This window comes from Myotis davidii, unplaced genomic scaffold (assembly GCF_000327345.1).
Source record: "Myotis davidii unplaced genomic scaffold, ASM32734v1 scaffold130, whole genome shotgun sequence".
Taxonomy (NCBI): domain Eukaryota; kingdom Metazoa; phylum Chordata; class Mammalia; order Chiroptera; family Vespertilionidae; genus Myotis; species Myotis davidii.
Window position 1 is genome coordinate 5,435,625 of NW_006285040.1, and position 17,421 is coordinate 5,453,045.

The 17,421-nt window shown below is 35.1% G+C and overlaps 1 protein-coding gene across 1 annotated transcript in view; it reads right to left on the reverse strand.

Moving 5' to 3' along the window:
* YTHDC2 (YTH domain containing 2) overlaps nt 1–17,421 on the reverse strand; it is a 66,566-nt gene that overhangs the window by 12,380 nt on the left and 36,765 nt on the right. Inside the window, exons 17-25 of the mRNA XM_006755279.2 lie at nt 15,794–15,876; nt 14,495–14,600; nt 12,927–13,046; nt 12,351–12,623; nt 8,849–8,975; nt 7,261–7,466; nt 6,715–6,910; nt 3,303–3,412; nt 1,517–1,809 (exon numbers count right to left, since the gene is read on the reverse strand). Coding sequence (XP_006755342.1) covers nt 1,517–1,809; nt 3,303–3,412; nt 6,715–6,910; nt 7,261–7,466; nt 8,849–8,975; nt 12,351–12,623; nt 12,927–13,046; nt 14,495–14,600; nt 15,794–15,876 — 1,514 coding nt within the window. The remainder of the gene's footprint in view (nt 1–1,516; nt 1,810–3,302; nt 3,413–6,714; nt 6,911–7,260; nt 7,467–8,848; nt 8,976–12,350; nt 12,624–12,926; nt 13,047–14,494; nt 14,601–15,793; nt 15,877–17,421) is intronic.

Below are 17,421 nucleotides of genomic sequence, written 5' to 3' on the forward strand. Positions count from 1 at the left end.
ATTTGTTTCATTTTAGTGGCATTCGGATTATTGGGATCTGGTTTACAATGAATGAACAGGTCCCTTTCAAAAGGAGGTTCTCCATCTTCGTTTCTAAATATGACGGCAATCTCAGTTACACAGGGAGGATTATATCCACCCAGATCACTATTATGATTATATTTAATTGCCATTGTTACTTCCGTGGGAGCAATACCTTCTGCTGCTGCTTCAGATTGGGCTTCCTTTTCTACCTCATGTAGCATCTTGTATGATTTTGTTAACTTGTTTATTTCATGCATGAGGTTGTTGATATTGATCATGAGTCTTTCTGAGCAACCGTGGTTTTCTGGGATTGCTAATCTTTTCCTTGTCACTTCGGCCGTGTCTAAAACGTAGAGTTGAACAAACTTCTGAGAAACACCATCTGAAGGATGTAAAGTTCCAGTACAGTGATAAACTTGACTGTGTATGCTAAAACAGTATGGCCCATATCCTGATGATGAAGTGATATTTGCACCCATTGAAGCAAAAGCAAAAGAACTATTTATGGAACGAATATTTTCCATAAAATTTTTACTGTCAGAATCTTCGTTTATCATTAATTTTTTAAAATATGCCAGGTATTCTGGAAAACTTATATCATTTGGACAAACTTTACCTTTGCTGCAACATTGAGTAAATTTTCCATCAGATGGTTTTCCATTGGAGAAATTTAGTGATAGGCAAAACTTACATGTAACAGTCATTTCACCACAACTATGTTTGATAACTGCATCCTCATTTACTTAATTTTTGCTGTGAAGGCAGTTCCTACCAGTATTGGTAGTACTTGTCGGTGACAGTTTTTCAGACATATTCTGTCAATGCTGATGCTTTCTTTCGGCCGCAGAGGTACACTGTGCCAACAGTTGGTCTTCAGACATATTCTAGTGATGACACCAGCTTCTTTCGGCTACAGAGGTACAATTGGGGCCGGCCACCCTGGGAGGGACCACGGGAAATTGGCCTGCCTAGAAGGGACCGCAGGAGGGCTTCAGGGCATGTCTGGCCCTGTCTCACCCCAGCAGCCCCAGCTTGCATCCCCAGCCTTGCAGCCCCAGCTTATGCCCCCAGCCTCACAGCCCCGCAGCCCCGCCTGGCACCCCACCTTGGCCTGGCACCGCCTGCTCACCTGCTCCACCATCCCAACATGGTCCCACTCTCGTTGGGGCCTATCGGGGCTAGCAGTGCCTCCACTGCCGCCTGCTGCTGGCGCCATGTTGCCAACACCTGCGAAGTACCGCACCATCCCCTGGTGGTCAGCGCATGTCATAGCAAGCGACTGAACTCCCTGTCGAACTCCCAAGGGGACAATTTGCATATTAGGCATTTATATAGAGGTTTTAGAAGGAAAAATCTCTTCCCATTTTACTGTGACCTTTCTGTGTTCCTTACATGATAACAATGTAATTTCTAAATATTATAAAAGCACATAATTCCATAATAAATAACTTTTCCTGGAGAAAATGTCTCCTGTTTCAAGCCATTAATTTACCTTTCTGCAGTAGTAGACTCATCAGGAAATTCAGTATCTGCTGAACTTTTCCTACTATTATTTGACCTCCAAGATGATGCCAAAGGAAGTTCTTCTGAAGACATAGGCCTTGGCCTTTGGCCGATCCCAGATGGTTGTTGTAAACCTGCAGACTGTTCTTCGGTGCTTAAAGCAGCTATAATTGCTCTAATGGTTGCTTCATCAACTTGAGACCACGGTTTAGATGGAGCTCTCATTCGGCGTAAAAATAAGCTGTGCCACTTCTGTCTGAGCTGCAGCAATAAACTGGCGGCCTACAATAAAATAGTTTCTTCAGTTCAAATATGCTTGCAAGCACCTATTTGTTTATTAATTAAGGGTCTTTGAATGTTTCCAAAGAAAAAGGTTTACATTTCATATAATTTACTACTACTTTCATTCTTTTTATTGCAAGAATGAAATAAAATTTCTTCTTTACCATATTTGAGGCACAAAATCAAATGAAACAGTTTACTGAGAGAGACAATATGTGGTAGAGTGTGATTAATATCTCAAAAGCAGAGTAAACAAACAAAAATACATTTAGTTCCATTCATTTTATTTTAGTAACTGTGGAACATGCAATAATGATGTCCAGAAGGCAGCTGGATTCATACGTCCAGGGAAAGACCTAAGCTAGATATAGACGTGGTAGTCATCAATGCATAAACGGTTAGAGGTAGTTTCTAGGAACTGTGCAGAGACAGTAAAAAAAGCAAAGCATAAAGTATTGGAGAACATCTAACATTTAAGGCCCAAACACATAGAGAAGAGTCCGTGAAAGAACCTAAGAAGAAATGGCCTCTCTAGAATGAAGAAGAATCAAGAAAGATTAATGTCACAGTATCTGGTGACAAAGAAGTTGGGACAGGTGTGAGGAGGAAAAATGGGAAAGATAAAAAGAAGGTTATGGACAATACTGCCAAAAATGAGAAAAGGTCAAATTTGTCAAGGACAGCAGGCTGGTTTTGACAACATGAAGGACAATATTGTCCTCAGCAAGAACAATTTCAGTGAAGTGACAGGCTATTGGATATTCAAGTGAGACTACATACAGTAGGTTCAAATGATGGAAGAATCCTAAAAAGGTAAATTACAAAAAGAAGGTTATGGACAATACTGCCAAAAAAGAGAAAAGGTCAAATTTGTCAAGGACAGCAGGCTGGTTTTGACAACATGAAGGACAATATTGTCCTCAGCAAGAACAATTTCAGTGAAGTGACAGGCTATTGGATATTCAAGTGAGACTACATATAGTAGGTTCAAATGATGGAAGAATCCTAAAAAGGTAAATCTAGCCCTAGTTGACTATTCACATCTTAGCTGCCAAAACAAAACAAAAAGCTATAAAATGACCTTTAAAAGTGGAGATGAAATTAAGGGTAGGCTTTGTCAAGAAATATTTTTAATTTGAAAAGAAACACTCCTCTTTCCCAATTCAGAGATATGTGAAAAGAGAAAACAGAAAGGAATTCATATCTTTCTCTTAGAAATAGTTAAAATAAAGGGATTTCTTGTGTACCCAATACTCAATATTTCCTTATATACACAGAAATACTCAAAATATTACCATGCATAAATACTGATCTGCACCTATGTTTTTCAAATCCACTGTTGGATTACCCCAATGCAGCAGAGAATACCTGAGGGCCCAAAACTGAAAAAGAAGTATTCTCTAATGCTAAGAACCCAATATTAAAGATATAATTTTCATTATATTGTTTATCAGATCATACTAACTGGATCACACTACTAAAGAGCAACTTACCTCAGGCTCTAGTTTGAAATTGAGCCACTCATCAAGTTTCAAAGCTGCCAGATTAGCAGTAGTTCTATCTTCCATTTCACTATCACTACTATCATTAGGAATACCATCCGCTGTCGAAACAAATATTGAAAGAAAAATTTTCACTTTAGCCATTTTATATTATAGCAAAAAGAATAAGCAAATAGAGATTGACATACCACATTTACACAAATCCTCCTGATATACTAACAATTTGTGTGGGAAGTTCTCTAAACCCCATAGGTCACAAATTAAATCTCAATATTTAAAAGGAGGGGGAAAGGGGAATTGTAAAGACTACAATCTCTAATCACAAGGCAACAAAACAAAAAAGAAATTAAAAAATCCAAAAAAATATTTAAATAATAAGTAGATGAAGAAGAAAACTAAGAACATAAGGGAATAAAAACATTAAAAATAGTAAGGAAAAGAATGATATATTAGGGAAGACAAAAATGTTATTAATAGTTAAAACTATAATCCAGTTCCTTAAAACCTAATAAGCAATCCTGATAAATTTAATAAAGCACAAATCTAACCACAAAATCAAAACTGAGCATAAAATTGTAAAAATGGTTCAAAATGTGTTAAGCTTAAAAGAATTATAGAGTCTTGAAACCTTCAAGGAAAATTCATTTCTATAAAACAAATTGAAAGAATAAGTAATTACTAAAACTGAAAGAATAAGAAATAGAAAAACTCAGACTATTTAAGGAAGAAATTCAAGATGTCCTTAAAGAACAACAACAAAGAAATCCAGAACACCAAGTCTCTCAAACTTTCAAGAAATCAAATAATAGCCAGTTCCTTTAATGAGAGAATCTAAACCTAACCTTAAAACTGATAAAATCAAAAACCTAAAGATACTTAAATGTGCAAATGCACACACCACACAAACTCTATGTAGGTCAGCCCACTAATGAACATAAATATTACAATTTTAATAAGTGCTGGCAAAATATTTAGCATTGCAATAAATTACTCTTAGTCCAAGAAAGGTTTATTCTTGGAACAATATGATGGTAGTTCCATAAAAAAAATATACACCACATCAATAAATGAAACAAATTCTGATTACATGAACAAATGCTTAAAAGTTATTTAACAAATTCAACACATTTTTAAAACATTAAAAACAGAACAATTCTGCCTTAATTTAATGAATAAAATAATTTATTAAAACAAGAATTAACATTATAATCAATGGTACTTTAGAATTTAAACCTTTAAAATTAAAAAGTACAAAGTAGACCATTTAATGGTTTTCCAATATCATGAAAAAGAGATGAAAAAATAAATTTTGGTAACAAATTAAAATATTACCACCTGAAGGTAATATAACTTAAGAAATAAAGAATCCAAAGGATTAATAAGAGCTTAGTAAAGTAACAGAGTACATAAAATATACTCTTTGAGGTAGAGTTCTTATTAAGCAAGAACAACAGGCAAAGAAAAAGAAAACCTATTCACCATAATAATTCAAAAACAGAAACAAACATCTTAAGAATCATTTTAAGAAATATATCCAACCTTTACAAAGTTACCAAAAAATTGCTAAATTTAATAGAAGATATAGCTAAATAGAAGAATATATTAAATTTGCTGGAAGCAAACACTAAATTAAAATCACAAAAGAACTGTTTGGTGCCAAAAGGCTTATAAGAAGGTGACTGCTCAATATTCATAAAAAAATATAGGTAAGATTATCAAATAACTTAATAGAAAAGCAGCAAAGAGTTATGGGTAGATCCTCCACCAGATATTAGAGCTTATTAAAATACAAAACTATTGAATAACGTTATAATATAAAGGCAGAAATTTAAAGGAAAAGAAGACAGAGAGTTTTACCATGCCAAATGTAATATGAAATCAATGTAAGCCTTCTAAAAGACAATACATAAGGATTATTTTGGTGCAGGTGAGGGGAAAGCACTTGGAAAAACATGAAATCTACATTTTAAACCAGAGTCAATGCAACATGGTTGAAAAAATTATCTTAGAAATCAAATCATAGCTTATCAGGTCCATGGAAGAATGAAACTTTTTCAGCTCTGAAGTGAGCAGTATAGAAAAAGATTATTCAATTTGAATCTATAGCAGTCAAAACACAGTACTAGAATGGCCAGAGTGGCTCAGTTGGTTGGGCATGGTCCTATGCACTGAAAAGTTGCCCGTTAGATTCCAAGTCAGGGTATATACCTGGGTTTCAGGCTCAATCCTGATTAGGACACTTAGAGAAAGCAACCAATCAAAGTTTTTCTCCCTCTTCCTTCCTCTCTCTAAGCTTGTCTTCTGGTGAGGATTTAAAAAACAAAACAATAGAAACCACCACAGAACTCAAAATATATAAAACTAACAAAAATGGGTATTATATATGATAGAAAGAAGGCTAACAACTTTAAATCATGAAACTGTAGGTCAAATTAAGAAAAACATCAGTTCTCAAACCTTATCTCATCCCACTCTCTCTTTGATCACTGTGTTTCCAATCACATACCTTTAGGTCAATTCCTAGATCATTTCTTAGTGCAGAATCTTGGCCCTTGCCAACTTATTTATTATCTTCACATAGCTAGCTCCTTCTCATACTTTAGGTCTCAACTTAAATCACTTCTCCTCAGAGAAATTTGTCTAGGGTTTCTTTCTAAAGTAGGTCATCCCTAAGGCAGTCTGCTTTATTTCTTTTATAGTACTATATAAAACACTTACTTTTTTGCTGTCTGTCTACCATCCACAACCATGTAAACTCCAAAGGACAGAAGTAACTTGTCTATTTTGTTTTCTGTTACATCCTGAATACCTACCACAATACCTGACATAGAGCAGTTATTCAAATAGTAAATATTTGCTGAGTCACCAAATAGGAAAAAATTAGAAACAATTCAATATGTCCAATTGTAAAGAAACATTTTAAATACTATATACCGCTTTAATATGATAGAATATTTTGCAGCCATTAATATAAAATAGTTCATGTTTTTTATATTCTATACATTCAAAACAGAATATAAAATGATAGTATGGGTAAAATAATTTAAAATATGCATATATCTAGAGAAAAATATATAATATTAAATATGTTTACATAAGGGTAATAAGATATGGGTAACTATTATTTCCTTTAAACAAATACCTTTTATTTTTGTTAATCATTTAAATTCAGTGGAAGAGAAAAACAAACTTCCTATCAGCAAGATTAATAAAAAATGTACAAATCAAGTTATCTTAATTAATTTCAAGAACAGTGGTATGCTTTAGTATTTTCTAGTTAGTCTTATATTAAAAGGGAGCTAATACTACATAAGTTTTTATAATTTCAAAATTTGTTTGGTTTAGCAAAAAGAAAAAAAATTTCATTTCAAATATATTTTTATTTCCTTCATAACACATTTACCTCGAAAAGATGAAGATTCCTGAAGAGCATTACTTGCCAACCTAGCTGGTCCACAGAATACCAATACAGTGACGGGTGTCACTGCTGAACAACATCTAATGTTAGCTATTCTATGGGCTCTGGTCATTTCATCATAAATAAGCCAATCTGTGGGCAGTGCCTGAATTGCTGCAGCTTGACCGTTGGCTGGAGGAATCTATTAGGAAAATAAATTTAAAAATTGTTAACTATATTTATCACCTACTTTACTGGTAACAATTTTAAACTATAAAATGTCCCTTAATAAAATGGGTGATGCATACCCAAACAAAAATTAAAGCAAGTCATTGCTCATGTAGTTTGTACAAAAGTTCTCATTACTTAACACATTAACTCTTTCAGCTCTAAGAGTCAATCAAAATTTTGTCCCAATACTGAATTATACACACATATATATAATTAATTTCTTAAAGCAGGTCAGTATGCAGAACATTTTTCATTGATTTTTCAACCATCTAAATTAGATGAGTTTCACCTCAAGGCCTAAGAGCATTAAAAATGTTTTACCTTTTTATATTGAGGCTGACTGAGAACTGAAGTGGGATGAAACCGTACTTTTTTCTCCTTTGACCCTGTCAATACTAAATTCTCTCTGTCCACATGGACTAAATTAGGATACATGCCTGCCACCAATGCAGCTTTAACGACAGCCCAATTCTCGGAATTTGTGTTAACATCTCGAATGTCACCACCACCTCGTGCTCTAACAAAACCTAGAAAGAGGAAAAAACCACACCTACTTTTCCTATTGTTCACAACATACTTTTAAATTTGTGTGTTTTTTATAAAAAAATTGTAGAACCTATGTAAGTTTAATGATATTCAAATTCCACAATAATTAATAAAATCTAATTTAAAATATAGAATCAATGTTCTAAGAAAGTTTACATTTACTTAGGCTAAAAAAAGAAGATTTATTGGGGGCTTAGAAACTTTTTAAAAGTTACACATTCTTGCCTGGCCAGCAGGGCTCAGTGGTTGAGCGATGACCTATGAACCAAGAGGTCACAGTTCGATTCCCAATCAGGGCACATGCCTGGGTGGCGGGCTCAATCCCCAGTGTGGGGTAAGCAGGAGGCGGAGGCAGGCAGCTGCTGATCAATGATTCTCTCTCATCACTGATGTTTCTTTCTTTCTCTTTCTCTCTTTCTCTCTTTCTCTCTTTCTCTCTGAAATCAATTAAAATATATTTTAAAAAATATATAAAATAAAAAGTCTAAAGATTTTCTAGTTACTACAGTCTGACCAAGCTTTATTTTCTGTGCCAACATGCCCAGTCATCCATTCAATTCTTTTTTGTCTCTCTATTTATTTACTTATCTGGAGACAGAGCCACATTCATTCCTCACTTACGCAGTACACCGTTCAGTAAAAATATTTTTTTAAATTACACATTCTTGCAGTCAAGTTATTCATAAGCTGCTATCTAAAACACATTAAAACATAGCTGAAAACCTAAACCATTCTAATAATAATTCCAAAAGTACTTCATATTGTCCCATATTTGAGACAACTCTAAACCCTGTGGTTTATTTCTTATATTACTTTGGCACTTCAGCTCATCTGTAAATCCAGACTCTGGTAGTTATCTTCTATTTTTTCAATGTATTATGCTACTCAAAAAGGAATTAGCAATTCTAAAATAAAATATCTACATAAATAAAAATCAAAATGCCTTCAAGTGATTACTTGTTGTTTTATGTTCCAAAAATATGAAGGCCAGCATTTGTAACAAGCTAGTTAATTTTTTATAACTTTTATTTCATAGAGCTAAATAACTGTTTATTAATAGTGCTAAAATATAACTGTAATATCTAAACTGATCTTTACCAACAAATACATTTTAAAGTCTTTACTGCCAACAGTATCAAAAGGTATTCACACATTTCTCAATGACAATTCTGCAGTGTCAATTTTTTCAACAAACAAAAGCTGAGGTCACATGGAAGTCTACAAAGCAGGTAATGAATATCACAAAAATGTGATAATGTCATAATAATAATATAAGATGGCATCAGTTAATACTAGAAATACTACGAGGTATTGGCAGGGTTCTCTCAGTGGTTTAAATAGGTTCTTTGTGTGAAAACATTACCTGATGCTCTAAGTTGACCGAGCAATTGAGTTCTCATGCCTATGATTATTTCCATGGTTGCTTGTGAAAGGAAATTCTTTTCACAAAAGGCTCGCTCCCACCCATCACTTCGTGCTTTCTGCCATGCCTATAAAAATATAATTATATAACATAATACATGTACCAGACACTTCTGAGGCAACAAAGTAACTGAAAACCACTACATTAACCACTCAAGGTCAATTCTTCTTCTAATTATTTTATAAAATCTAAGACTTTATTTAAAAAAAAAAAGAATGTAGATGCAGAGAACAGACTGATACTTGCCAGCAAGTGAGCAAAATGGTTAAAGGTGGTCAAAGACACAAACTATCAGTTATAAACAAAGTATAAACGCTGGAGATATAATGTACAGCATGGGGACTATAGTTGATAACACTATATTGCATATTTGGAAGTAGCTAAGAGAGTAGAACTTCTTTAAAATAAACTTTTTTAAATGAGATATACTTGACATGTAACATATTAGTTTCAGGTGTACAACATAGTGATTCAGTATTTATATATATTGTGAAATAATCTTCAGAATAAATCTAATTAACAGACTAGAGAGTAGATCTTAAAAGTTCTCATCACAAGAGAAAAAAATTTTAACTGTTTGAAGATGGATGTTAACTAGATTGAGTGTGATCATTCTGCAATATATACAAGTATCTTATCACTATGCTGTACACCTGAAACTTATATGCCAATTATACCTCAATTTTTTAAAAAAATAAATAATTTAACACTGGACTGGTGTGGCTTGGTTGGTTGGTCATCATCCCATGCACCAAGAAATGGCTGGTTCAATTCCTGGTCAGGACACATGCCCAAGTTACAGGCTCGATCCCCAGTAGGAGGCATGAAGGAGGCAGCTGATTGATGTTTCTATCTCTCTCCCTCTCCCTTCCTCTCTCTGAAATCAATAAAAATATATTTAAAAGAAAAAAAAATAATTTAAAATTTACGTATAAAAAATAAAATCTAAGACTTTGTGATTTATCATTAATTATACTCAAATGCTAAGAAAGTCTTTTGAGTTTATAAAAATATCAATGAGAGAACTAAGTATCAGGAAACCTAAATGAGCATTTATGTAAAAATATTTACCTTTCAAATACAGGTGCTAATTGTCCTTTACAAAAGTATAGAGCAGTGGTTCTCAACCTTCCTAATGCTGCAACCCTTTAATATAGTTCCTCATGTTGTAGTGACCCCCAATTTCATTGTGACAAATTGAACATAATTAAAGCATAGTGATTAATCACAAAAATAATATGTAATTATATATGTGTTTTCCGATGGTCTTAGGCGAGCCCTGCGAAAGGGTCATTCAACCCCCAAAGGGGTCGCGACCCACAGGTTGAGAACCGCTGGTATAGAGCCTTTAAAACTAAGCCATCGTAGTACATTTATATCTAAGAATCCTCCATTCCTCCAAAAATAACCTCTGTATCAACCTCCTAATCAGTCTGAGAATGGAAAGTGGGATTTCTAGAAACTATCTATGTGCAATATAAAATAGCTCCTCTTTTAAAATGAGTTCTTTTGCTTTGAAATATAACCAATAGATCAAAGCAGTAATTTATCTATCCCCTCTTCTTTTCAAGGAGCTGGGGGAAAAGCAAAGAATAGACAGGAATTCTCCAAATCTTCCTCTAATTATTGTCCCTCAAATGATCTGTGATAATACAAGATATCACAGACTCAATTAAGAGCAATGCATTATCCATCCAATATAATAAACGCCCAGCGACCAAAATGGTGGAATGACCAGAACGATCAGAAACCAGAATGGCTGTGGCCCCTCACCCTGACCAGCCTCGTGCCCCAGCAGGGACCCCCAACCCCAATGCGGGGCCCCCATCAGGGCAGGGAAGCCAGCCCCCACCTGCGCACCGGGCCTCTATCCTATATAAAAGGTAATATGCAAATTAACCTTAAGGGTGGAACGATCAGAACGACCGCTCAACCAGTCACTATGAGGTGCACTGACCACCTCTCGGTCCCTTTCCCTCGCCGGAAGGCTCTGATTGCCCAATGCTGAATGGGGAACCAGGGATGGGGGGCAGGGGACACCGTGTGGCGCCAGGCCAAGGCCCCCGCCCCACCAGTCAGCCTACACAGAGGGTGACCCACAGTGGGGGTGGGGCCAACAAGCAGGTGGGAATGGCCAACCTCTCAGTCCCTTCCCCTGGCTGTCAGGCTCCAATCGCCAATGGCAAACAGAAAACCAGGGGTGGATGGCAGCAGAGGGTGGGGCCGGCTGCTGGCAGCTGGGGAAGATGGCCCTGATCACAGGCCAGGCCTAGGGACCAGACCAACACACAATTTCGTGCACCAGGCCTCTAATTGTATAATAGTGCTCACACAAAAGAAGCTTGTAAATATTTTTGTAAATTGTATGTATTATAAGGAAATACTTGAAAAAAAGTATTTTCTGCTTAAACAAAAATATATGCTTTTTTAATGTATAGGCATAGACTACATTCAAAAGAATTTAAGGATAAATAACACGTCTACCTTTTGAAGAAATAATGAAATTATCCCCTGCATCTGAATTTCTAAATTATAATTTCCCTTCTTCAAAGCCTCACTTTCCCTATCTTTCCTTTCCCATTTAGCCCTTTCCTCATTTTTCACTACTTTTATCTTAACTAGAGGCCCGGTGCACGAAATTCATGCACTCGGGAGGCGGGGGGAGTAGGGGGGGTCCTTCAGCCCGTCCTGTGCCCTCTCGCAGTCCGGGAGCCCTAGGAAAATGTCCGACTGCGGTGGAGGTGGGAGAGGCTCCGGCCACCACTGCTGCGCTCGCCAGCCGTGAGCCCAGCTTTTGGCTGAGCAGCGCCCCCCTGTGGGAGTGCACTGACCACAAGGGGGCAGCTCCTGCATTGAGCGTCTGCCCATTGGTGGCTAGTGCATGTCATAGTGACTGGTAATTCTGCCATTCAATCGATTTGCATATTAGCCTTTTATTATATAGGATAGGTTTTAAGTGATATTTTTATTTTGCTTTATAAAATTAAGTTCTTAGCATAGTGTCTTGATCATACAAAAAAAAAGATGTACTCTTAAAAAAAAATAGACATTAAATTCAAGGTAAATTTCTTCTAAGCTTTGTTCTATATATTTCGAGTAACATAGAGTGTTAACTAAAATTTTAGAGCATTCCTTGCCCAAAATATAATTGAAAGATAAGAAACTTGAGTATTAAAAATAAATACAAGTATAAATAAAAATAAGTATGTACACACCTACAATATACATATTCCTAAGATAAAATGAAAGAAAAATAGTAGAGAAAAACTGTGATAATGTTAACATTAACAGTAGGAAGATTTTTTCTGGGAAATTCATAAAATGTGATGTTATAATGAAACAAAATTAGTAGAATCATATCTATTTTTTAAATTTCTTACACTTGCTCCAGAAATGTGTTTAACCAGCAACATTTTCAGAAATAAAATAACAATGAGAGTACCTGGAATGCTCTGAGAAGTGCCATATGATCACTGAAAGTTCCAGCAGTGAAACGTTTCCTACAAAGCATAGCTGCGCGTTTTTGAGAGGCCTGAGTTGGCAAGACAAAAGGATCTCGATAGGCTAGTGTGCAGGCAATTGTAAGGATAGGGTCCAGACACTTTAAAACAACAGCACACAGGACCATTTTACCAAGATGTGGTTCTACTGGCAAGTCAGCCAAATGATATCCAAGTTCAGTGAGATCTTCCCATGCATCCATTGCATCTATTGTCTAAACAAAAGAATATAAAACAGAATTTAACATAACCAAAAACTATGTTTAAGCAATTGACATACCTAAAAGTCTATAAAAAAGAAATGAGAATGTAAACTTTGTTTTTCTATCACATCACACACAAAAAATACATTTTGCTTTAAATATATTAAAACGAGCTACTGTTTATTATAACTACCACAACAGTATTTATTCAAAGTACATGGTTAAGATAATTTTTTAAAGTACAAAATTACTTAAGATGTGTTCTCATTTGGTTTAAATTTCATATAGGTTAAATAAAACCATTAAGACACGAACCTTAAGCATTTGTACAGCATTCCGTACAATTAAAGCTGGTGGAGGTTCAGGAGCTTTCATAAGGAAATCCGCAATAGGACAATTAACTGGGGCTAACAGTTTGGTATGTAAACAAAGTTCCTGTAAATAAAAATAGGAAATAGTTTTGAAATATTGACATTTATTTTTAAAGAAATCATGAGAGAACTACAGTTCCCAAAGACTAGCAGAGTCTCTGACTAAAATGAACAACAGTAAAAGGAACAATGTCTTTCAAGGAAACATAGGCTCATACTTTGCCTTAGGTTCCAAAATTTTTATGAACACCCTCCAACAACTCATATCAAAATTACCATTGCCACCAGTGACTATGTCTCCTCACACAGTTTTAAGAGTTACTGTCCAAAATACCTTTTTTTCCCTTTATATTACCTTCTGGAATCTTGTATGTATTCAACAAATACTTAAGTGCTTACTAAGTGCTAGGCACTGTGCAGCAAGTTGGAGAAAAAGAAAGGACAGACTGTCAGACAAGTGTCCACCCTCATGAAGTTTTCATTGTGTGTGAAGAACAGAATAATTACATAATTAACTCTTTAATTACAACTGTGATAAATGCTATGAAGGACACAGAGAGCTGAAGAGGTAAATTAATCAAGTTCAGGAAGAAGCAGGAAAAGGAAGCCATTGAAGTCAAAAACCATTTCTTGAGGAAATGACATTTAAACTAAGACATAAGGACTGAGTAGGAGTTAATTATAAAAAGAGTAAGGGGGAGGAATCTCATGAGAGGGAATAGCACATATGAAGGCCCTAAGATCAATACAAATAAGATGTGCTTGGGAAATGAAAACTACTGGTATGAGTAGAGGGAGGACAAAAGGCAGGAGCTAAAAAGTTAAAAATGGAGATACAAGCTTGAGAAATAATTTAGGCATTTGTTAAGAATTTTATAGTTTGTCCTAAGAAGAACATAAAATGGCACATGAGCATGAGGAAGTGGGAAGTGATCTAGATATGTGGTTACCAAAAATATGATGCAGTGTCTCTTTAAAGGTTTGGGAATCAGCATTTAATTCAACACAGCAGAGAATCGAATTAATGTTATGATAGTTTTCCCTAGGAACTATAGTGTCTGGCTGTTCCATGAAGTCAGAAAACCTGAAGGAAAACAGTAACAGCCAGGAAATCTCAGTGAACTTAGTTCCAAATCTACCAAGGTAATCTCAGCATCTTAAACTGAGATTCTGGTATTATGTTTTGGACGTCAAATAATTTGTTTCGTAATCCTCATTGAAAATGTAAAAGGTGAAAACTACATGGTTGACAGACTCCTAAAATAATGCACAAAAACAAATGCTATTCTTATAAACTATACTCAAGTAATTCTTTAAAGCTTTGAAGGTTTGTAAATTAAATTTTCTGTATATAAAAAATGTTAGTTATATACATAACCACCTACCATAATATATATTTGATAGTTTTGTTTTATAAATTGATTATTGAAAAGTCCAATCAGCATAAGTTGAAATGAGCCCTTCTCCTCCCTACCCACAAAGATAGGCTTTTAAAGTTAAGTAAACTTCTACCTGTAATGGCATTCTCAAAAGTTCTGGAGTCTGAAATTCCAACATATTCTGGAATCGGAGTCTACTGAACAGACGAAAACAAATTCCAGGTCTACATCGCCCTGCCCTTTAAAGTAAAATACAAAATTAAGACTCGGGAATAAAGACTATAATAAGTAAACTGTACAACCAATGTGATTTAGGATATAGAACACTGAACTAGTATCAGGACATCTGAGTTTGAATTGCTACTCTGACACTTATCCTTTATGATGGCACTTCACTTGTCTAGGACGCCATTATCTCATTTATAAAGTGAGATTCATGAATGATGCCTAACTGATATATAGGGGTGGGCAAAGTAGGTTTACAATTGTCAGTAAGTGAAACACAGAACCAATAATTGTTTCTCAATGTTTCTCTCGGACTTAACAATGCATTTACATCTAAATATATATACAAACATATATTTTTTAGTATAGCAGAATATGAGACACATGTTCCATACCTTACTTTTCTCACTTAATATATTCTGAAAACTCATCCCACATAAAAAGACATACATCCAAATATTTTCCTTTTAACAGTTACACTGGTATACCACTGTGTGGCTTTAGCAATATAACCACTTCACTGTTGATGGACACTACAGTGTTCCCAAACTATTACAAAAATGCTATGAAATACATACTTAAACATACATCATGTGCAAGTATAACTCAGGATAAATTATGAGAAGTGGATTCCACTATGGAAGGGTAGATTTTGATAAACAGTTTCAAACTGCCCTCTGAAGAAATCTCACCAATTTACACTCTCATCAGCAAATTATGAAAGCCTATAGGCCCATGCTTTTGCCAGCTCTGTTGCATGCACTGTTAACATTTTCATCAATGTCAATCTGATAAGCAAAAAGCAGTACCTCATTAATTTACACTTATTTTGGTATATACATAAGGCAACATATGTGAAGTTAATGTGCTGCTCTATATTAACCAATTTTTTAAAAGCTTTTTCGTATAATACAAAAATTAGTCCTTTGTCCCATCTTGCAAATGTTTTGACATTTTGCTTTTGTTTTTTAAGTTTCTTACATATTAAGAATATGGTTTATACCAGGCAAAAATTTTTAATTTTAACATAACCTTAATGTGATATTTTTTAAACAGTATTAAATTAGTTTGCTTTGCAAAAGTAATATAAAGACTAACATGAAAATGTTAACATTTTACAGAAAGTGCAATATACATTAATATGTAATACATATAATATGTTTCTATTTTACAGGCAATTTTTGAATGTACATTAAATATACACTACCTGCCCTTTCGTTGTATGGCACTAGCTTTGGAAATCCACACCATTTTTAACATTGTGACAAAATTCAGTGCATCAAAGGATTTCTGTAATATTTAAATCACCTTCATGTTAAAACTTAAAGAGGCATTTAGGAAGAAATAGCAAAACCATCCTATATAATAAAAGGCTAATATGCAAATGACCAAATGTTGGAATGACCACCAGGGGGCAGACACTCAATGCAGGAGCTGCCCGCTGGTGGTCAGTGTCCTCCCACAGGGAGCTCAGCCAGAAGCCGGGCTCATGGCTGGCGAGCCCAGCAGCAGTGGTGGGAGCCTCTCCTGCCTCCATCACAATACTAAGGATGTCTGACTGAAGGCTTAGTGGGACATCCCCCCAGGGCTCCCGGACTGCAAGAGGGCACAGGTCAGGCTGAGGGACAACTCCCCCAAAGTGCACGAACTTCGTGCACCAGGCCTCTAGTTATATTTTAATATGCCAAGTTTAATTCAGACCGCCCCTTGATTAGATAATTACAGCAGAGTACTATTTTTTTTTTATCCAGATTTCTGACTACAAACATTCTAAAGAAAAAAAATAAAAACTCAGAAGACCTGAAAAACTTCCTCATTCTGTGCCTTGCTGAGCTATTTGTTTCTCTCTTCTACAGTTAAATAATAGCAGTCAGTTCTCATAAGGCATCAAGATGGGAAAGAACTAATCTATTCTCTTCACATCACTGTTCATCAGATTTACATCATTGTGAAGAACAGATATGATCAGGAAAAAACATTTTTTTAAAATACTTTCTAGGAAGCTTGATCTAGAGAAATAAGAGTAATAATAGCCACCCTAGCTGGTTTGGCTCAGTGAATAGAGCGTCAGCCTGTGGACTGAGGGGTCCCGGGTTCGATTCCGGCCAAGGGCACATGCCTGGGTTGCGGGCTCGATCCCCAGTAGGGGGTGTGCAGGAGGCAGCCAATCAATGGTACTCTCTTACAATTGATGTTTCTATCTCACCCTCTTCCTTCCTCTCTAAAATCAATAAAGAAATATATATTTTTTATAAAAGAATAACAATAGCTGAAACAATCCTATCCCAAAGTGAAAAACATTTTAATCCCTTCCACTGTATCTCCTGCTGAGCTACTACTGTAATGTAGTTAGCCGATCCAGAATGTTACCACATACTTCCTCCAAGAAAATTTACTGTAGAGAAACATTTTTAAAGACTGCATTCCTGACTAAAATATGCTTCAAACATTCAGTGACAATAATTTCCCTTTAGAAAAATAACTATATAAAACAAATACAAATGTGTTTCTCCTAATAGTTTAATTGTGGGACTTTTAGAAAAGATGCTGCTTATTTAGTTTTTAATAAAATGTTGCTTTTGTCATGTTTATTTGATAAATAACACCTAAAGAAATTAATTTCTAAGATATTCAAAATCTACTTCAGCTCTAGATAATTTTAGGGTAATAAAATCTGAATTTTCATTGACTCACTATTCAGATTTTTTAATGATAATATTCATAATTATTCTCCTATAAAAAAATAAATGTACCCCTTCTTTACAGTATCCAACTACAATGAAGTGTCCAAATTTTATTAAAAAAATTTCTACAAGATATTCCTAGAAACATCTT